This window comes from Salvia hispanica, chromosome 3 (assembly GCF_029641045.1).
Source record: "Salvia hispanica isolate PSC_SH4W2 chromosome 3, Shi_PSC_v1, whole genome shotgun sequence".
NCBI lineage: Eukaryota > Viridiplantae > Streptophyta > Magnoliopsida > Lamiales > Lamiaceae > Salvia > Salvia hispanica.
The window spans coordinates 15,346,172-15,368,937 of record NC_142694.1 but is presented as its reverse complement, the minus strand read 5'-3'; the positions used below and the strand labels follow the sequence as shown (position 1 = coordinate 15,368,937).

The window sequence follows — 22,766 nt, the reverse complement described above, 5'->3', positions numbered from 1 at the left end:
CAATGATTTATACAATACAACCCATATTTGTTGTTGAACCCGATTCAAAAATTAATAATTAATAGAAATGAGAAGGATTGTGGTGGAAGAGTAACTACCCTGGGTTTGAATGTGGAGTTAACATGTATTGTTGAGCTGCTTAATAGAGTTTTACAATAGCTAAGTCAATATTGAGATCGGGCAACCCACCCTCACTCGTCACTGACCTGCAATGACTATGAGATAATCTATTTCACAGAGTACGACACTAACTGTTAGGGAACCTCAAAACCAATGTCTCAGTGCCATACTTGATACTACTAAAACATGAAAATTGTGAGTTGTATTGCGGATCAACGTTTCAGCAAGCTAGTCCACGAGGGTGAGCCATATCATCCATTGTCCCGCATGCCCTTCTCGACCAATCGTGCATAGTAGTAACACATGTTTTTCTAATTCATTGTTGTGCATGCCCTTATCAACCAATCGGGCCACTAGCAGTCACACATGCTTTTTTAATTTTCATCTAACTTTTAATAATATAAAAATATTTAATTTGAACTTTATTTTTCGTTTTTCCATTTCTATCGACTTTAATCATTATTCCACCATACTTGATTAAAATTGATTAACATAAATTCAAAATTTTAACAACATTCTCTAATATTTTTTTCCAAACACACAGAATAAGTAATCTATCAAGAATTATACTTTGTAGATCATATTCCTCCGAGGAATTATAATCCTTTATAAGTTTACTTTCTCACACAAACAGAACTCATTTTAATAAAATAAAAATCAGTCAACAAAATGAGTTACATATTTTATCACACAATTTGCTATGTGCTTTTCTTAATGAGTAAGCTAAAAATCACAAGCAGCTTTGTGACAGTGGGCGACAGACTGACAGTAAAGCAGTGGCAGCAGCCCAATTTCCACATTAGCTCCAACACTCATTATGCACTTTAATTAATTAATCCCAATAAATTAATAATATTAATTACGCTCCAAATTCATAATTTAATAATATTAATTACGCTCCGAATTCATAATTTAATAACCTTAATTTTGACACTAACCAAAACCAGACAATCTTGGCAGGTCGGTGCCGTTACAGTAGTCGGCGAAAGAGTCAAACTCCACCTCATTTTCACGTTACTCCCCACGATTACTTACCCTTTTTTCAATTTAGCCAGATTTCTAAGGAAAAGGTTTAATCTTGACTATTGTAATCTTAATTTCAATTACCTTTTCTTCACACAAAGTTTTCAATTTATTAAAATTAAAGTTTATATAAGTCAGGAACAGCTAAAAAAGGGCTGGATTCTTGAAAATTAAACAAAAGGCAATTTTTTTATTTTTTATATTTTGCTACATGATTGTGGGCTAGTGGGCTAGTTTCTCATTGATTTGTAAGCTTCCCTTGTCAATTGATAGGTAATTGTGGAAATAAGCAGAAGATTTCTTTTTAATTATCTGTCTAGTTTTACTAGATTTGTACAATGTGAGTGAGCTTATGCGTGCTGCTCCATATTTGTTTACTTATGGCAACTTTTAATAAAGAGGGATCTTGAAATCTTTTATATTTACTGTGATATCTGCTGCATTGTCTCCAATTTAGTTAAATTTTTTGTGGGGATTTTTGTTTCTGATTTTCTTGGAAAAATGGTTTAGCTTTTAGAGCAAGAGTGTGAAAGAGCTGCTGAAACACTCTGCCGCAAGACCGAGTTTTCTTCAGAATTTGGTATGTTAAGGCTCATGATTGTGTTTGATTGGGAAAGTTAAGGTTTTTCTTTTGTGGGTTTCTGTGTGTTTGCTTATGTGTTTATATTTGTTAGGTTTACTTTATCAGTAATTTTTCCCCCAAATTCTGTTCTTTTCTTGCACTTTTCTCACTATGATGCAATGCTGTATGCGTTTAGGAATCGTTTCTCTTGCGCCTATGCTTCTGAAAGCTGTGTTTTCTGTGTGAATTTTGTGATGTGAAGAACTGATTTAATGTTGTATTTAGGGGGGAAGCATGTCTATGATGTCGAATCAGAGAAAACAATCTGATCCAGTTGTGGGATTGAGGTACCGAGCCGGGCTCAGCTCTGGTATGCCGTCTGTTTCTAGGTTTCGAAGTGGGTACATGCCTACGGGGGTGACCTCTAACGTATCAGAGTCTGATATGGATACTTGGTCTGATTCTGAAGGGGAGTGCTATGGCACTCGTTACTCCCCTGAAGCGTCTCCGCAGGATGATAAACTCCCCAATGGCGGACGCGGTGGTTATGCTAGTGGGATTGGGAACTTTTTAGATCGACAAGGAGGGCGGGGTGGTGGATATTCAACTACACATCGTGGTTTTGGTGAGGATGATGAGTCATCAGTTTACTCGGAAGCAAGTTCTATTCCACCTCCTAGGCACGAAAGGGGAACTGTGCTTGAGAAAAAATTCAAGGCGGCCACCAATTTCTCTGGCATCAGTTCGTTGTCGAATGTGGAGACATCGAGAGAGGTTAGGACTTTCAGCTTGTATTCATGTGTGCTTAAGTATAATTGCAGTCTATAGTTGCTATAGCCTATTTCATTTTATTGTCTTCAATTTTTACTGCTGATCGGCTCTTGTTATTGTCGAGTTTCTCATATTAATAGTGGTTCTGCAATGTCCTTAATGCAGAATAAGATTGATGGCGGTATCCCCAGTGCTCCTCCGTTCAATGACTCTTCGCATATCAATCAAGTTCGGGATTCTCGAGCTGATGCTAAACCTTCCTTAAGAACATCAGGTGCTACTGAAGCTAGTACCGCTGAAGCATCAGTGAGGTATTAAGTTTGGGAATTTATAGACCATTCATCTGTCCCGGTTCAACTCATACTTAGTGACTTATAGATTATACTTGTGTAGATTACTCAATTTTATTTTTGGTATTTCGCAGGGCTTCTGCAGTTCCCTCTCATCCTTTACCTTCTAAATATCCTACATTTCATGCAAGGTAAACTAACTACTATTCTCGCTATTAATTCAAAGTTTCCTTGATATAATTGCGGTTGTGTAGCTTAGCCTTGTGATCCTCGTTTGAATTTCTTATGAGTTACAAAGCACCTATATGAAATACTGTTGACCTTCTGCAGTGGGCTGGGTTACTGGTACGGTGTTCTCTCCTATGATGCATGTGTAAGGCTCTGTCTTAACTCCTGGGCCAAGGGCTGCATGGAAGCTCCTGCATTTTTGGAAAATGAATGTGCATTGTTGAGGGATGCATTCGGGTAATTTCTGTTATTGCCCTTCTCTTTTATTTTCGTCGTTGGTTGTAATTTACGTTTGGAAGATGTCATTAAGCACCATGATCTTTTCTATGCTGTAGCTTTTTATCTCCTCCAGATATATTGTGTATTTGTAATTAACTTCGTACTGAGTATAATTATATGTGGACTTAGATTACCAAAGAGAGCCCCAAGTTACACATTTGTATTTTGACCTCATCTATCTGGTCATTTTGTATTATAAGAATAGCGAAGGAAAGAACATCTTGGCTGACAGAAGCTACTGGTATAATCCTATTTTTAAAAAGCTTAAGCTCATAAAATTCAACCAATTTTCATAGGTTGAGAAACATATTGTTGCAGTCAGAGGACGAACTTATGAAAAAGCAGAACACAGAGCTTGTTAGTGAAGGAGCTTCTGTGAAGGCCAAAAAAACCATTGGCAAGATTAAAATTCAAGGTCCGTATCTACATGTTTCTCATAGGAAAATTCATTTGAGCAATTGAGCTTTAGAATATGTATAGGTGGCAGGTGCATAATATCTTTGTAAAACTGGTAATTTTGCAGTGCGTAGAGTGAGAATGGGGCTGGATGCACCTACTGGCTGTGCGTTTGCATCATCTCTGAAGTCGTCATCTATGGTGAAGTTGGATTCCCTCCAACTTCGACTGTCGAACATGAAGACTGTCCTCTCTGCTGAGAGAAAAGCATTACAAAGAGAACGTGTAACCCCGGTGATGCGTATTAGTGGTTCTAAGTTGCAGCAAAGTATGACGTATGTCGTTGTGGGAACTCGTCAGTGTCTAAAAGAAGTGCCTGTGCTAATCAAAGTTGGATATGGTGCGTGGAGGAGCAGTTCGACATCTCACGAAGATGTTCCTCCTGGTAGAACTCTTCGTCTTACTGAGTTTCTTCTTTTTGACGAGATGTTATACAGTTAACTTTTGTAGTTTTAGTTGGATTCGCATTCGTTATACGTTTATTTATACACATATTTATTCATTACAGAATCGTACACCTGTTTGTTGAAATTGAAAAGTTCTCCTGAAGAGGATACAGTGCGAATGCAGCCGGGATCTGGTGAAACTCGTGTATTGTACGTGCAATTTTGTTTTTACTTTATATATTATTATTCTTTAACATTCGATGCACGGTTAAGAGAATTATCCTGGTACTGCATACAGCTTGCCAGATGGACTTGGAGATGATCTGGTAATCGAAGTCCATGATAAAAAGGGAAAATATTGCGGTAATGCTGTACTTCAGGTGGCTGATATTGTTGATGAATCGGTATGGAGAATCTTCACTTTGATTTTTAATGTTATAAAGGCATGATATTGTTGCAATGATTTAACTAATTGAGTTTTCTTAATGAACTTAAAATAGGGGGAGAAGCTTCGGTCATGTTATATATATAGTGAGCCAGAGCACGAGCAAGTAGGGAAAATACAATTTAGCATTAATTACTCAACTACACTAGATGAAAACAGTCACAAGGTACGTCTCTTGTTGTATCTTACATGATAGTCAATAGCATACCTAAAGATTTTTGTTTTTTGTAACTTCATTAAGTTTGATTTTTTATGTTAAAGTGTACATCTGTTGCGGAGACCATTGCGTATGACTGTGTGTTGGAGACTGCAATGAAAGTCCAACAGTTTCAGCAAAGGAACTTATTGCTGAATGGATCATGGAAGTGGCTGGTCAATGAGTTTGCCGCTTATTTTGGAGTTTCCGATGCATATACAAAACTTAGGTACCGCAATTTGAGTTCTATGATGTATCAAAAGGAATGACTTGTTGCCATCACTTCCATTAATTTATGTGATTCACTTAATTTTGGTCTACCAGATATCTTTCATACGTTATGGATGTCGCCACACCAACTGCCGACTGTCTAAATTTGGTGCACGAGTTGCTGCTACCTGTTGTAATCAAAGGCAAAAACAAGAATACGCTGAGTCACCAAGAGGTAGTTTGATCGTTCGTGAGCTTCCTTAAGGTTTTCTCCGTTTTGAAATCAGAAGGTTGATCGTGTAAATTCATCTAGCTAGCTTATAATTTTGTGTACTTGTATGTATTCCCTTCAATTACTAGGGTCGTATTTTGGGAGAAGTCTCTGAGGAAGTTGAGGAGATGCTTACATTGCTTTTCGAGAGTTATAAGTCACTTGATGAGTCGTCGCCCTCGGGCATAGCAGATGTGTTTGGACCTGCTACTGGAGTTGCGGCACCTGCTTTGACACCTGCTTTGAAACTTTACAAGCTTTTGCATGATATACTTTCTCCTGAGGCACAGGCGAAGTTTTGTCGATATTTTCAGGTAGGAACGTTTTTCAAGCTAGACATTTTTCTCTCAGCGAACAACTTCCCCTGATTTGGTTGACAAATTCATTATGCAGAATGCTGCAAAGAAGAGGTCCAGAAGGCATTTGTCAGAAACAGATGAGTTTGTTTCGAGCAGCACAGATAATACATTGATGGATCCGTTGGCTTTATCTACTGCTTATAGGAAAATGAAATCACTTTGTTGGAATGTCAGAAACGAGATTCTGACTGATATTCAAATCCACAAGCAGGATCTTCTTCCCAGGTAAATTATCCATTTGTTTTGTAGAAGGGGTTCGTTTAAGGTTTTATTCTAATAAAAAGACGCTGTTTCAAATTTCTCTCTTGATATTCATCTCATATCTTGTTCAAGCATTGACAGATATCTGCGACTACCGATTCTTACACAATCAGTTTCTTGTGGTTTATGCAGTTTTGTAGATCTTCCGAACCTTTCGTCGTCCATATACAGCACGGAGCTCTTCAGTAGGTTAAAGGCATTCCTCGTTGCATGCCCGCCTGCAGGACCAACACCACCTGTTGTTGAACTCGTCATGGCTACTTCTGATTTTCAAAGGGATCTTGCCTTATGGAATATTAGGTACACAGTTGTTGAACTCGTCATGTAAACACCACCCGTTGTTGAACTCGTCATGTAAACACTAGTCTTTACATGCCTTGAGCTATCAATTTACGTTTATTGTGTATCCACTTTCTTGCAGTCCTGTTAGAGGCGGGTTTGACGCTAAAGAGTTGTTTCACATGCATATAACCCGTTGGATCCAAGAGAAGCGTCTCGCTTTGCTTGAATTTTGCAAGTTTGACAAGGTATTAGAAACCTCCGAGTTTACTGATTTGGCGCTCCAATTAGCCGGACATGGGCATTGAACGTTTATTGCTTGACAGGTAAAATTTTCCAGCCTACCAACACAGCACTCGACAACTTCTTTCGTTGATGACATCTATGAGAGGATAAAAGGGACGCTTTCCGAGTATGATGTCATAATCAGTCGATGGCCGGAATACACTTTTACACTGGAAAATGTACGTTCGAGTTTAACAATCTGAATTAGCACGCTCTTACCTATATTCTGATGATTAGTTCTTCCAAGTGACTTTGTTCTTTCATCTTACACAATGCTTTGTTTATGAAAAGGCCATAGCAGAGGTTGAGAAGGCCGTCGTTGAGAGCTTGGAGAAGCAGTATGTCGAAGTTTTATCTCCACTGAAGGAGAACTCAATGCTGCCGATTAAATTGGGTCTCAAATATGTCCAGAAATTCGCAAAGGGACATGGCGGTCCTTACAACGTCACCAGTGATGTATGCTGCGATTCCACTTCAATTTGTAGTATTTTGATCTTCCCATGTCGTTATCGAAGCCAATTTTGATTTTCTGATTTTCTGGTTTTCAGTTAGGAGTGGTGCTGAATTCAATGAAAAGGTTGCTCGATGTGCTACGTCCCCAGATAGAAGCACAGGTGAAGTCTTGGGGCTCTTGCATTCCTGAAAGCGGAAATATGGCACCCGGAGATTGTCTCAGCGAGGTTACGGTGATGATTAGATCGAAATTTAGAGCTTATGTGCAAGCCGTCGTCGATAAACTCGTTGAAAATGTGAGTATGTCAATGCATTTCGGAACATATGCTTCTTTCGATAACTGCACTCGTATTAATAGGTTTCGCTTACGCCCTACTGAGATTGAATTCCTTTTTACGCAGATGAATCTACATAATGCTACAAAGCTCAAGAAGATAATCCAAGAAGCGAAAGATCACGTGATAGTATCTGATTTACGACAGAGGATGCAACCTTTGAAGGAATTGGTTGCCGGTACCATAGATCAGTTGCACGCCGTATTTGACACTCCGGTCTTCATCAATATCTGTCGAGGTTTCTGGGATCACACCGGGCAGGTTGGAAGCGCGTCAAAGCAGTCATCAGGCATCTTTTTACTAGTTACTGATCTCAATCTTGTTTGTATGCACAGGATATCCTGAAGCTGTTGGCTGACAGGAAAGAGAACAAATCTTGGTATAAAGCTTCACGAGTCGCTGTTTCGGTAAGCCAAACCAATCGATATATATGCTATTGAATCGTTATCTTTTCACCCAATTTGATACATTTCAAGAACCATGCTTTTTTTTGGTTTGTAATGTTGCTTGGTGGTTGTGTTTTCAGGTTTTAGACGACACGTTTGCTTCCCAGATGCAGCAGTTGCTTGGCAACGCGCTGCAGGAGAAAGACCTCGAGCCCCCACAGCGGATCATGGAAGTGCGATCCATGCTGTGTAAAGATGCCCAGAATCACAAGGACAACTACTTGTTCTAGAGGAAGGTGCTGCAAAGTGCGGCTCGTTGGAGCTATGGTGCTCGATTAAAAAACACGGGTTCACCTAGTTTGTCGGGGCGGGATGTGGGATGTAAGGGGCACGATCTCGGGGAAGGAGGGTACGTGGTAATTTTGAATGGAAGAGTAAATATAGTAAAGGCCAATTTGTATGGCTTCATAGTTTTTTGTATCTAATATTGTTTTAGGCCACATTGCTGTTTTCGAGGCTTTTTTTTGTTCAAATTAATCTTTGAGTTAGATGTAAAGAAATGGGTGGGGTAATATTCAAATTAATTTTGAAATATCAACAGAGATAGATGTGTGATTTCTTATTGAAATTTATGTTTTAGATCATTCAAATACAAATAGTATGAAACTCTTTAACATTTAATGGTTTCTGAATAGTCCATTAGAATAATATTAGTGGTAACATTACAAATATGAATAAATAATCCAATTAAAATCAAAGTGAATTGGCAACATTGGATTAATAATAAGGGGATAAAAACTAGTTTCAGTATACATAATGGTATCAAAGTAAGAAAAAGCTGAAATTGTATAAAGCATATTTCAGACTAGGTGTTCGTTTCAACGTTGGTGTTTGATTTTGCTCACTTGTTTAGGTGTAGTGCATTGTCAATTCGTTGGTGAAAAATGTTCATGTTTTTGAGAATTGATATTTTTGTTTTTTAATTAATAGTTGCAGAGCTGCTTGTTGCTTGCATCATTAATGGAGGGAAAGGGGAAAGGACGGGCAATTGGGATCGATTTAGGGACGACGTATTCGTGTGTGGCGGCATGGCAGCACGACCGCATTGAGATTATACCCAACGATCAGGGCAACCGCACCACGCCGTCTTACGTAGCTTTCACTGACTCCCATCGGCTCATCGGCGATGCTGCTAAGAACCAAGTTGCTAATAATCCCATCAACACTGTTTATGGTACTTTGTTTTTGTTCTTTTATTTTTCCTGTTTTCCTGCCATGTTGTATTTGTTGTTCTATGTGCGACAAAGATAAATAATTGTCTCAGTTAGAATTTTTACTATCAAAGTTTATCATAGTAAACTGATTCTGCATAATTTTATTTTGTAGATTTTGTGTATAGTTTCTTTAGGGCTACTTATTGAAGTTATTTGTTACATAGATGCAAAGAGGTTGATCGGTCGCAAATTCAATGATCCAACGGTTCAGAGTGACATGAATTATTGGCCGTTTAAGGTCGTTCCTGGCGCTGATGACAAGCCTATGATCGCGGTAACCTACAGAGGGGAGGAGAAACTGTTTTCTGCTGAGGAGATCTCCTCAATGGTGCTTAACAAGATGAAGGATATTGCCGAGGCGTATCTTGGATCAGCTGTCACGGATGCTGTTGTCACCGTTCCTGCTTATTTCAGCGACTCTCAGCGTCAGGCCACCAAGGCTGCTGGAGCTATAGCTGGTCTAAATGTTATGAGGATCATCAATGAACCTACCGCTGCAGCCATTGCTTACGGGCTGGATAGGAGCTACTACCGCAAAGAATGTACTCTTTTTCGACCTTGGTGGTGGCACGTTTGATGTTACAGTTGCTACGATTGAGGCAAATGTCACTGAAGTGAAGGCTATTACCGGGGATACTCATCTTGGAGGCCAAGACATGGACAACAGGATGTTGAATTATTTCATGAATGAGTTCAAAATCAGGAAGGGTAAGGATAATAGCGGGAATCCAAAAGCGGTTTGGAGATTGAGGACCGCTTGTGAGAGGGCAAAGAGGGTACTTTCCTCCACATTTGAAACCCCAATCGAGATTGAGTCGTTGTGTGAGGGGATTGATCTGTTTTTCACTGCTAGTCGTGCTAAATTCGAAGAACTTAACATGGATTTATTTGACAAGTGCATGGAGCTGGTTGAGAAATGTCTGAGTGATGCGAAGATGGAGAAGAGCAGCGTGGATGAGGTGGTGCTTGTGGGTGGGTCGAGCAGGATTCCCAAGGTGCAGCAGCTGTTGCAGGGGTTGTTAGGTGGGAAGGAGGTGCGTAAAACGATTAATCCAGACGAAGGCAAGCTGAGTAATGAAGGCAGGATTCCCAAGGTGCAGCAGCTGTTGCTAGCTGCCAAGCTGAGTAATGAAGGCAATGAGAAAGTGCAGAATTTGGTTCTTTTGGATGTTACTCCTTTGTCTCTTGGTGTTGAAGTTATTGGAGATGTGTTGAGTGTAGTTATTCCGAGAAATACATGTATCCCGATAAGGAGGGAAAAGGGTTTTACCACGACACGTGACAATCAGACGATTGTGAGTTTTGCTGTGTATGAGGGCGAAAGAAGCAAGGCAACAGACAACAATCTGCTAGGGGAATTCATACTGCAAGGCATTCCCGAGGCGCCCAGATGTGTTCCTAAAATCAAAGTGTGGTTCGACATCGATGAGAATGGTATCATGAATGTGTCAGCGGAGCACACAGAGAGTGGAGTGAAGAACAGCATCACCATCACCAACCACAAGGGCAGGCTGTCCAGTGAAGAAATCGAGAGGATGGTTGGGGAGGCGGAGAAGTATAGGTTGGAGGATGAGAAACACAAGAAGAAGGTTGAGGCGCGGTATGCTGTGGAGCACTACGCGTACAACATGAGGAACGCTATTAGAAGTGCAGCAAAGCTAACAGCAGAAGAAAAGGAGACAATGGAGGATGCGTTCAAGTCTTTTGTACAGTGGTTGATCTTCAACGAACATGCGGAAGTTGATGACTTCAAAGGCAAGATGAAGGAGCTCCGGACTGTTTTCGATCCCATCATCCACAAAATGAATTAAGTGTGGAAAGTTAGTACTTATATTAGTTTTAGTAGTAGTATAGTACTTATGTTTTTTGGCACTTTTATGCTTTAATTATATGGTCTCTTTTGTTTGATTCTTCTTTTTTTTTCCTTTCCTCTTTTTTCATACATCTTGCTTGAATATACTTCCTCTGTCCCGCCTCAAGTGAGACATTATTTTGGGCATAATATTTAAGAAAACATAGGTGCACCTAGTTTTGTCGGGCGGGGTGTGGGATGTGAGGAGCACGATCTAGGGGAAGAAGGGAGTATGTGCTAATAATTTGAATGGAAGAGTAAATGTAGGAAAGGCCAATTTGTATGGCTTCATATAGTTTCGTGAAACTAATACTATTGTTTTTAGGCCACAATACTATTTTTGAGGTTCTGTTTTGCATGATAATTTTGTGCAAATTAATCTTGAGTTAGAACAAAACGTGTTGATGTAAAGAAACGGGTGGTAATGTAATTCATTTTGAAACATCAACAGAGATAGACGTGTGATTTGGTGTTGAAAAAGTGATGTTTTAGATTTGAACTTTGCGGAAATGAACGGAGTGGGTAGAAGTATTTTAGAAGACATATGAAAGAAGTCTTGACATCGGATGGAGTCCTAGAAGTTAAGAGAAAAGTTAAATGTTAAAATAAATCTATGAACATAAGTATTAGAATCAACACTAATTTAGTTATTGTAATTAAATTTGATTTCATGTCTTTAAAAATAATTAAAAATAATTTAAATCATAAAATTGATGTCGTTCAAATACAAGTTCTGTTGATTCCAAGACTTGACTTGTGTGAAAGTATAAAACTCTACATTTATTGGGTTTTTGAATAGTCCATTAGAATAATATTAGCGGTGATGTTCGATTTCATGGATTAGATAAGATTGAATTTATGATTGTGACACAATTCACATAAACTTAATTTTTGTTTTTTCAACCTGTTTTTCGGGTAAAATCTAGCTAATTTATCCCAAACAAAACCATAGTTAGTTAATCAAACACTTTAACTTCATTTTTATGGGTCTTGAGAGCATTACATAATTTTCCTTACAATTGGAGGAAATAGCAAATATCACACGTTTTTTTTGTGGAATTTTAGTCCTATAGCAATTTCGGCTACCATTAGAATGATCATTACAATTGGGTTTTTTTTATTTAAATATATTAATACTCCTATTTAATTAGATGTCTTTGTAATTATGTTCTTGGGTGTAATTAGGAGTAACTCACTCAAGTAAACATTAGAGATGTCTAGTAATGAATACACTGATAAACTTATATCTTTGTACTATATTTCAAAAAAGAAATTATAATCAAAAGTCATATTTATTGAGAAGAAAAGACAAAAAAACGTATAATTAAAATTTTATACATCAAGGATATAATTTTCAGGTAACACCGTTTCTATATATAATTAAGAACTACTGACGTTTTGTAACAACTGATAATTCTCACTATTCAAAACTGACGTTTTCACTATATTTGAAAGCCAAAAATTTCATATGAAGTCATTCTTCTACCACAAGCCTCACCTCACCACTAGAATTGTTTGCATATCAAAGAATTCGTATTTAAATAAATTTGATATTCGTGTTTCACAAATATACAATTCGATTTCATTCGATTAATTGTCAAGTACGATCACAAAAACGCATTTTCGACTCAATTTGATTCGATTACAAATCTAATTTGGTGTCACTATAATTAGAAGGTTATTTGAGTTTATGTTGATGCTCTATTTCCTTTTTCAAAATGTAATGTATAAGAGCATCTCCAAGAAAAGAGGTAAACTAATATAACTATTATATTTACCTTTTTTTTTATAAAAAATCATTCTCCATGAAAAGAGGTATTTGATAAGGTATTATACATTTTCTCATTTTGAAGAAGTATCTTTACCTCCCCATCTAGGGATGTCAATCGGGCCAACCCGTTCGGGTTCGGGCCAGCCCACTCGGGTCGCTGGGCTATTTGGGTGCAAGCCATTCGGGTTATGGATTTTTCGGGTCATAAATTTTCAACCCTAACCCTAACCCGCCGGGTTTTGGGCTAACCCACCGGACTATTCGGGCCTAAAAGCTTTAAAAAATAATCTCTTGTATCAAAATTTTCTTCTATAAAATGATTTTAAATTTTAGATACTTTTTTTCTTTTTAGTTTGTAATCATATAAAATCTTCAAATTTTTATAGTTTTCTTCAATAATACTTGAAAAGAAGCCTTTCATCTCGATCAACTACAACATAAATTAAAGCTTGTGTTCGTGTCATTATTATGATATTGTTCGTAACTAATTCTTTATGAAAATAAAAAATCATATCTTACAAGAATCATTATTAAAATGATAAATATATTGAGATTTTGATGGGTTAGTTCTTAATTTGTCTTGATTGGCTTTGGTGGTGGTAAGACACTATTGACAGATGATGAGACGGTGCAATAATGAGTTGAGGTGGAACTTGAAAGCTGATATTGTGGGATGGTGTAGAATGAAAATTGAATAAGACTAATAATTGTGTAGAACGAAGATTGAGGATTCAAAAATATAAAAAAACTCTTAAAACTTAATATTTTATAATTAAAACTCGCAACCCATCGGGTCGACCCACAACCCGTTCGGGCCAACCCGTTTAACCCGCCAACCCATTCGGGCCAACCCGTTTAGCCCGTTTTGTATTCGAGTAATTAAATTACAGCCCTAACCCACTCATTTTACCGGGCTGTTCGGGCCGGTCCACGAGTTTCGGGTTGAATTGACATCCCTATCCCCATCTATGGAGAGGTAAAATCTCATAACTATCATATTTGCCTTCTTTTCATGAAAAACCTTTCTCCAAGGGGAAAGGTATTTGAGAAGGTATCCTATATTTTTTAATGCATTTTATACCATTATTTTATTTTTAAAAAATAATTTACCTTTCCTTATACCTTTTCCCTTTGTAATGTGTTACTTTTTAGAGCAACTCCAAGGAGAGAAGGTAAATGGAAAGGGTATATCATGTTTATACCTTCTCAAAAAGTGCAACATACCTTTCTAAAAATCAATCAACTCCAAGGACAAAAGGTATATAGAAAGGTATATCATTTAAAAAAAATAAAATAATAGTACAAAAGCATTAACAAAACATAGTGTAATACCTTCTCAAATACCTTCCCCCTTGGAGAATGATTTTTTATGAAAAGAAGGTAAATATGGTGGTTATATGACTTTACCTCTCCATCAATGGAGAGGTAAAGATACTTCTTTAAAATGGGAAAATGTATAATACCTTCTCAAATACCTCTCCCCCTGGAGAATATTTTTTCATGAAGAAAAGGTAAATATGGTAGTTATATTAATTTACCTCTCCATTTACCTCTCCCCTTGAGATGCTTTTAGAAGGATAAATGCATGATATACCTTTTCTATATACCTTCTCCTCTTGGAGATGCTCTAAATTCATCATGTCCGTGCCCAAAACACTCTCTAATTAACGTTAAATACATTTATTTCTGGGATTTGAAACGTTTTTGACATAAATTTCAAATGAAAATTTTAGAATAATAACAAAAGAGAGTGTAAACGAATTTAAGATACGAAGTTTTAAGTTTTTAAATGTACCGGTATTTATAATTTTTTGAAAATAAAGCTGATGTAAATCTAATGATATTTTACTTATATGGAGTATTTGAATGATAATTCACCCTTTGCGATTTATTGTAGTATAAAGAATGAATGAAGGTTTATTAAAAGTTAAAATGTCTTTAATTTCTTGCTCATGAAAAAATAGTGATAGCATATCACTAATCATGTTTTGTTCGCATTAACTTTTGACAGTCCATTATTTTCTTTTTCATTCATTGTGACACTCATTATTTTAGTAATGATTGATTTGGAAAATTTTAATTTAATTTGGGACTAATATAGTAGCTTGAAAGCTGTGACCAGACCACTGAAATGCCGCACCTCGATACAATATTCAAATTTATAATAATTCCATTTTTGATTTGGTAGTTTTACTCTCAAAAAAACAACTCACTGTATTGGTAATCGTATATCATTACTGAAATATGGGGTACTACCTTAAAAATGTGCATAATGTGAATTTTTTTAATCACGTTCATCAAAGTATTTAAATCAATTTTTGAAGGGGACACTAGTTAATTTGATTATAAGGTTGAATGCCAATAATTAATTTTCCCTATTTAAAATGGTTGTAGTTTTAAATACCTCTAAATTTTGTAGTACTAAGTAATCACTTGCTGGGATAATAATAATAGTAGTAGTAACAACAACAACAACAATAATAATAATAATTAAAAAAAACACATTTGAACCAATATATGTTACTAGTTCAAAGACCTAACTCTACTAGAAGGAAACTTTGAGCCCAATTATTCAAGAATTTATTAAAATAGCACTCCTTGTATAATCTTACAAATTAGAATGCAATTACGTGGAATTAAATCATATGCTGATATAGATAAAAAATAATACATTGGAGTAATAAATGTATATTGTCCTCTCAAAGTGGCGCAGATGGGCATATATTTTTGCATCAAGAATTATACCTTTTGGCCTTCTCTAGACCTCAAAAGAGTCATGTTTATTCGATTTTAGATTTCAATTTTCCACTGTTTTAAGGTTAAGGCCACAATACGTTAATAGCGATAGTTTCCATTTATCTCCTATTATGTAACTCGAATATGAAAAAGATCTTTGCTTGACTTATTTGAAGAGAGGTGGATTTGAATTGAGCATGCTCAATGCACCGAAAAAACAATTCACTAAGTAGTGACGAGCCTAAGTCTTGTATTTTGGGTGACCACACTAAAGAGTAGCTTGAGAGAATTAAATTGTGCGAGCATTCTTAATGGAGTATTTGCTTTTAAAAATAAATATTGACATATGTTGGGTTTATATACAAAATAATAAAGGTATAACATGAAAGAAAAAGATTGAAATCAGCTTATCCAACTTAATATTAATGGAATTGCAAATTGACAACAAGAAAAAAATGGAAATCCTTAAAATATTAATAATTCTTTGTCAATTAAAATAGTCCAATGTTTTTTAATGCGCAATTTTTTAAATGAGAGACAGAACATATCATTAGTGTATTATTTTCCTAAACAGAACAATATTAGTAAACGAGTAAAAAAACTACATTCATCCTTTATTGTGGAAATAAGATGGTCAATTTCACTGAAGGAAAAAAACATTTGAACGAGTAAATAAACAACTATCTTCACCCTCTTTCGTGGAAAAGAGTAAAAATAGTTGTCAATTTCACAAAAGGAAAATTAATAATTGTGATATTATATCTAATTAAAATTCTTGTTGCCAATCTATTTTATATGGAATAAAAGGAAGAAACATAATCACGTTACACAATACGTAAAATCGAATCCAAGAATAGACAAAATTCAAAAGAAAATTACTTGTATTTCAAGCATCTTAAATCAGATCACGTAAGTATACCATTTCTTCCAATTAAAATAAAAACACAAAATCGAAATTAAACCAAAATACCATATTAATTAATATTCTAAAAAAGACTAAACTAGCCTTCTTCATCATCATCAGCCTATCTTCATCAGAAATCCTTGAGCAACTTCCTCACCTGTTCCAGCGTCACAAACAGCACCACCGTGAACGGCCCCTGCCTCGAAATCGTTGGGATAAAGCCCTTGTAAAGGGCGAACGGCCCCTCGGCCTTAATCGTCTTCATCGCGCAATCCATCGCACCGTTGTAGGGCGCCGCCACCCCGGGCTCCACCTTCATGTTCATCACCCTCGTCTTGATCACGTCCACGGGATTCGATACCACCGCGGCCACAAACCCGGCCGCAAAGCTGGCCGTCACGTGCGTCCCAAGCCCGTCCCCCATTATTTTTTTATTTATTATAATCTCTTTGAATTGGTCATACGACGCCAATTGCGAGGCCGTCACCAGCATGGCGCGGTTCACGGTGAGAGCGGACCCGCGCCATAAACTGGTGACGCCCTCGTTTTTCGTCATTTGGGAAATGGCATCGACGACGCTCTTGTAGTTGCGGCGGTCGGGCGCCGGGAGGCGCCCGTCCGCCTGCATCCGGACCATCGCCACGTCGGCGGGGTTGCCGACGGCGGCCCCGACGCCGCCGGCGATTAATCCGGCGACGATTTTGTGGGTGAGTGGGAAGACGTTGGTGTTTGGATCCGTCCATTTGGTTTTGAGGATGTCGTAGAGTCCCATCCTGGTGGTGGAGTATAACGTCTGGCGGAGGACGGTGGCGGAGACGCCAGAGAATAGGGCGGCGGCGCCGTCTTGCTGGATGATTCGGAGGCCGACGGAGAGAGGACCGGCCCGGGGGGGAGGAATGGTGGGGACGTGGAGGTTCTGCGCCGCGGCGGCGGCGGCGGAATTGGGGAAAGCCATGGCGGGGCGGAGATTGGGAGGAGGAGGAGCGGCGGCGGAGGATTCGCCCTGGAGCTGCATACGGACTTTGATGAGATCTAAGGGGTGAGTGCTGCAGCCGGCGATGATGGAGGCGATGCCGCCTTCGACGAAGCCTTTGACGCCCATGAGGTGTTCGATGAAATTACTCAGAGGAAAAAAAATTGAATTGGGGTTAAAATGGCAAAAACGATTTGGGATTGGATTCGTTTGTGCAATGAATTGTGGGGATTGGATTGGATTGAATTGAATTGATTAAGAGGAAGACCAATTGGAATTGGAGTTCATCTCACTGGAAACCAGGAGATGGGAATGGTGGCCGAAAGCGATGGAGGAGAAGTGGGGGATGGTGGCACGCTGCGACATATGACGATCGAAGGGATGAAGAGAGAGGGGGAAGTGCAGAGGCTATATATAGTGAGGGGAGGGATGCTAGGTTTACACACGCAACGCTCTCTCGCCTCCATTGTTTTCCCCCAATATTTACGCGGCTTTGGTGGAGTGGGGCCCGGCTGGAGCTGTGCTGTAATATTTTCCTTTTAATCAAAACATTTTCTCTTTTTATCAATTATTACGATATAACACACATTTTTTAATTATTCTAATTTGCCAACTATATATTGTAGCCTTTTTTAATTTATGAATATGTGAAGGTAATTTTTGGCTTCGTAATTGCCTTGATTTCGATTCAATCTATTCCATATATATAGACCACAATTTTTTTAATTTATAACAATTGTTTTATGATGGTAAAAGTCGAAACAGATGTAAATATGGCATGACAATTAAAGTGTTGTTTTGTAGTCGGTTAATACTGAAAATTAATGACACTGTGATCTACTGTTATATTATTCTTTTTTATTATAATGATTGTAATTAATCATTGTGGGAAAATTCTAAAAAACTGAAAACTTATAAGGTTTTGTATTTCAGTTTGAAAAGTTAAAATTTGACGAGATTTAACGTGATATTTTGATTTAACTAGCATTTTTTCTTTAAATTTAATAAATTTTATTCAGAAAATTGTATAAATATTATTATTTTTGAATATAGAAAGTTATAATTTTCCGACACGATCATATAAGATTCCGTCGTTTGAATGAAATTTCAATTAAAAAATTGCTAAAAGTCCAAGAAAATATTAATTAATAAGTTGATAAAATTAATTAACACAACTAATAAATACTCCATTATATTATTAGATGGAGTATTAATTAATAATTGTGTGTGTAAATGGAGCTCATGAGTGGTTGTATATATTTGCAAGCATAAACCGACACCATTAAATTTTTACTAATTCCATTTCCTATTCAATAATTTCATCCTTAATTTCGATGGTACGTAGGGTACACGGTAGAAGTAATAATATTAGTTACGTTTTCTGGATTTGACGAGTCACAAGAGAGAAAAAATGATGAATTTTTAAAATAATTTCATAATTTCCCCTGATACGATTTTAAAAAAATTCGATGATAAAATTAAGCAAGATTTCATAATATATAAAAAACACGTGACACAAAGCTTTGCATAAAATATTGCAAAATATGTTCTCCGCCATTATATTTGGTAAAAGAATCAGTTTTTATTTTATTTTATTCTAGAGGAGATAATAGTGAAATTTGAACCATATTATTATACCTCCTCACCAATTATATTTGGAAGTTACTTATTCTCTAAAATTGACAATTTCCACAATAATATGAATGGTTACATTTTGACCATATTAAAGTAACACGACGACTTTATAATCTTCAACAAAAAAACACTAAATTCTTGGAGAAATTAGAAAATACTTTTCTATAACGAAGTCAGTATCTTGAGCGAAGTTAGTGGAATAGTGATTTTATATTACAAATTAGAGATTCGATAACATTAGACATAAAAATAAATGAAATACTGTATATCAATAGAATATTTAACCACTAGACATAAAAATATAAATTAGAATATTTAACCACTAAATAAGGCAAGTTTAGTTAGGTCAAAGTTCTTTAGCACCTTGTGTGGTTGTTTTAACGTGAAAACGAATAAAAAGGGTGAAATTCTAAAATGGTTTTAGGAACTAAGAGTGCCCGACTTTAGATGTCTTCACGATCGGAGATTTAAACGTTGTTTGATCATTAAGAAGTAGTTGACTCATAAGCTTCAATCTGACCGTTGCATATCAAATTTGAACGATTAGAATTTTCAGTTATACTTTCAGGACAAGTTGATGTTTTAATGATTTTAGTAGCATTGATACTAAATTGATTTTCTAGTACCTTTAGTTTAGTTACGAGCTAGAATTATTTAGATAATCGTTGGGACGTAATCTCCAACCTCTTATTTGGTGACAGTGAATTTGTAAACGTTAGGGTGTTGTCGTTGTTTTTAATTTTTCAAAACAATGGCTTTATGAACAAGAATAACTATACTATTATACTCCTAATATTTATTTTTTCAAAATATAACCTTGCTCCCAAAAGGTGGGTTAATTAGCATATTTGGTCGATTTAAGTTTATAAATTATAGTATTTTTAAGCTAGGAGCTTAAATTATTTCCACTACCCTAATGATTAACAGAAAAGGAAAATCTTTATTTCCATCAATATATAATATACAATTTATTATTAGACAGATTTGTGTATTTATGATCCATTGGTCTTGAGAAGAATTAGTACCAAGAAAAGAATAATCCTAGGTTCATTCAAGCACAAATGGAACACTTGCATGTGCACATATTCTTAGTCATGGGATAGCAAATTAGTAGCTTAGCCAAAAAATAATTGAAAGAATGATTATGATCATGAAGCATAGAATTGGATTCCTAGAAGTATCCAACCGATATATATGCATATTTAATTGAAACAAATGGTTTTATGCCCTTAATATTCTATAATTTGGTGTTTCTTGAGACATATTCAATGAATATATGCCATGAGAAGTGGCTGCAGTTCAAGCACTAGCTTGCGTCCACAAATTTGAAGAAAGTATTATTTATTTTATTATTTATGCACCTATTTTATACAATGATAAATTGGTGTTTAAAATCACCCAAAAATATTAATTATGCGCATGTAAAAATTAATACAACCTTGAGATCCGTTAAATCTCAATTTTTGTAACGAAATTTACTTAGTATCCTTTTCTTTTTGAGAAGAAATCTACTTTATATGAATACAAATCTCATTTTTGTCATAAAATCCACAGGTATCTTTTTTTCCTTTTGAGATGAAAACTACTTTTTTCATGAAAGAAAAAATGAACAAAACGTGAGACCATAAAGAATGGTGACGAATAACAATAAAATCTAGTACTTCTAGTTTAATTCTTTAAGTTTGTTAAAAAATCATTAGATTTTACCGTTCGTAGTTAATAAAGGATCTATATAGTTAATTATGGCCACAATTTTAGCATTATTTTATTGTTTGAATTAACTCAACTTTTATGAAATTAGTTTAATTAGATCTCGAGTTCATAATTTCGGCGTTGGAAAATGACTAGAATTTTAAAAATATTCCAATACAAAACTTGCAAGGAAAATCATATTACGAATTCCTACTAATATTCTATTGAAAACCTCTACTAATTTTGATAGTAACATATTTAGACTATACTTTTTTATACTACAACCATATACAAGTACACTAACAAACAAGGAAGAACGTAAGCCTCTACTAAACAAATACACTTCTTTTTCATCCCCAAAATATCGTCGAATTTTTTATGTTTGCTATTTTATGTGAAATATTATCCAAAATTTCCAATTTATATGAAAATTATCATTTCGAAACAAATTTCCGCATCCGTCTCTACTTACAACTATCCCATTTGCTACCTTGCTCCATCACTACGCCACCAATTAGTTATGCTTTGAAAGCTTCTTTATGAAACTATGAAATATTTTTGGTCTAGTAATACAAAGTCAACAACTAACTCAACTTGAATTGGCTAAAAAGCCAGTAAATAGGCCAATTCTTTGTTGACTTGACCCCTAATGCTACAAATTAATGCAATTAAGGGCCACATTATGCATATTATAATGTGAAATGGAAAAAGGGTAAAATTGAATCAATTTGACAATAGAAAAAGACCCTTGAGGTGTATATGGGGACAAACTATCTAAGTTTGATTTATTCCTATATGTGTGGAGAGATATTAATCAGAAAGTATGATTTTTCTACCTTTTGCCACCTACTTTTGATAACAAGGCGCCACGTGTCATTCCACAAATGGGCGTGACCGATTTGCCGCGTCGAGTCTAAGAATGTGAGGCTGTATCTGGTGAGGGTGTCTTAATTTGTCAGGCCCATCTAGAACTTTTCAAGAAAATAGAAATTATTTTCAAAGAAAAAGAAAAAATGAAATTATTTTGACTGTAATATTGGAAATAAAAGTAAAATATGAACGAATATAATTTTATTTCAAAATATTGGCCGGTGAAAAGGATGTGATAAAAATGATTTGAAGTAAACAAAACTTATTATTTATTTAAATATTAAAAAATAAGGATGATTTATTATTGAAAATAGAAAATGATAATGTTGCCTGGCAGAGTAGAACAAGGGGTACAAATGTATTATGTACCACTTTAAAAGTATACAATATAATTATTATTAATATTATTATAAATTAAAATGTTGATTCTCATTTTTAATTCAAAAGCTTACTATTCATTACTCATGGTCCAATTATCAAGTCTATTGTTCAATATCCAAACAAAAAATAGAGGAAGAGAGATGACACATGCAAGAATTATACTAGTACTATAGAGAGAAATTAATGATTACTACTTATATTTCAGTTCACTAACAATTTTGTGTTTTGCTTTGAAAAGAAGAGATCAAAACACTATTATTGGTGGGGCTTTACATGTTAACAACGATTCAATTATAGAAAATGAGGGATGATAGATTGAGACACTAACTTGAATAAGGTTATCTCAATTTGCAAGAATTATGACATTTTTTATTCTGATATGGAAACTTATTATATCACTCAAAGAAGATTAAATGTTTCGCTCAACAAATTTCATGTCTTTCATAATTTTTGGATTGATGTGAATAAAATACTTGATTTGTTACTTTGAAATGTTATTTTAAGAACTTGATAAATGTTTTATTATTATTTCCAAGTTTTTTTCTCTCTCTAATTTTTCTTTTTATTATATACTATTTACTTGACACACTAAATATTCATTTTTTAAACTCCCTGTGAAAAGGAAGTGTTTAAACTATATAAAGGAACGGAGGGAGAATTATCAATTGAAATTTTGTAAAGGCTCACCTCTCTAGTGGACTGGGCCGTCCTACGCAGTCAGACCTTAAATTAATTAAAAAAAAATAAAGACCAAGACTCAATCAGAAGCCCACTACAATTCCCACCGCCACTGGAAATAAATTTGGTACTCTTATTTTAAGTTTGGGTAATTTTTACAAATTTGATAGTTTGGAGTGAACTTTTTTTGTAGTTTTAAAATTCAGATCATGTTTATTTCTACAATCATAAAACTTATTTGCATTTTTTAAAGTTAGGATCACTTTTAGGGTTTGATTGGTTGCGTATGTTGGAAAATGTAAGAAAGCAAATACTATCACTAGTTTATAATACTTTCCTACTTTTCATGATAGAGATAAGTAACCCTTTTCATTGTTTGATTGCAGTTTAGGAATTCTGCAGCCA

The 22,766-nt window shown here is 35.7% G+C and overlaps 1 protein-coding gene and 2 pseudogenes across 11 annotated transcripts; 2 read left to right on the top strand and 1 right to left on the bottom strand.

Annotated features, from left to right (window-relative positions):
- Positions 1-1,072: 1,072 nt before the first annotated feature.
- On the top strand, positions 1,073-8,223 carry LOC125217140 (uncharacterized). Of its 10 annotated transcripts, none has more exons than XM_089069129.1 (23): positions 1,073-1,190; positions 1,991-2,075; positions 2,175-2,479; positions 2,642-2,787; positions 2,901-2,957; positions 3,097-3,231; positions 3,570-3,688; positions 3,797-4,114; positions 4,238-4,325; positions 4,414-4,519; positions 4,616-4,726; positions 4,822-4,985; positions 5,081-5,201; positions 5,327-5,551; positions 5,631-5,821; positions 5,990-6,157; positions 6,279-6,384; positions 6,463-6,600; positions 6,713-6,877; positions 6,970-7,170; positions 7,276-7,470; positions 7,545-7,616; positions 7,736-8,223. In XM_089069129.1, exons 2-23 carry the CDS (start codon positions 2,000-2,002, stop codon positions 7,883-7,885), a joined length of 3,357 nt encoding a protein of 1,118 aa, XP_088925255.1. In that variant the 5' UTR covers positions 1,073-1,190; positions 1,991-1,999; the 3' UTR covers positions 7,886-8,223. The 10 variants fall into 10 exon arrangements, with proteins under 10 accessions (XP_088925255.1, XP_088925256.1, XP_088925249.1 ...); XM_089069123.1 differs by adding an exon at positions 1,654-1,723 and having other exon boundaries at positions 1,109-1,190; positions 1,991-2,479; XM_089069128.1 differs by lacking the exon at positions 1,073-1,190 and adding an exon at positions 1,225-1,416.
- A 368-nt stretch (positions 8,224-8,591) lies between these two features.
- LOC125209321 (heat shock cognate 70 kDa protein-like) lies at positions 8,592-10,734 on the top strand (annotated as a pseudogene). Its single transcript, XR_016137408.1, has 2 exons — positions 8,592-8,829; positions 9,034-10,734. The product of XR_016137408.1 is annotated as a heat shock cognate 70 kDa protein-like (transcript).
- A 5,357-nt stretch (positions 10,735-16,091) lies between these two features.
- LOC125209220 (mitochondrial uncoupling protein 5 pseudogene) lies at positions 16,092-17,521 on the bottom strand (annotated as a pseudogene).
- Between the last annotated feature and the right edge of the window lie 5,245 nt (positions 17,522-22,766).

Excerpts from the sequence above, each read along its gene's own strand:
- LOC125217140 (XM_089069130.1), top strand. The coding sequence starts at position 2,000 with ATGTCTATGATGTCGAATCAGAGAAAACAATCTGATCCAGTTGTGGGA. Across the intron at positions 3,689-3,796 it reads TGGCAAGATTAAAATTCAAG|TGCGTAGAGTGAGAATGGGG; the intron begins GTCCGTATCTAC and ends GTAATTTTGCAG. Across the intron at positions 6,878-6,969 it reads CTTACAACGTCACCAGTGAT|TTAGGAGTGGTGCTGAATTC; the intron begins GTATGCTGCGAT and ends TCTGGTTTTCAG.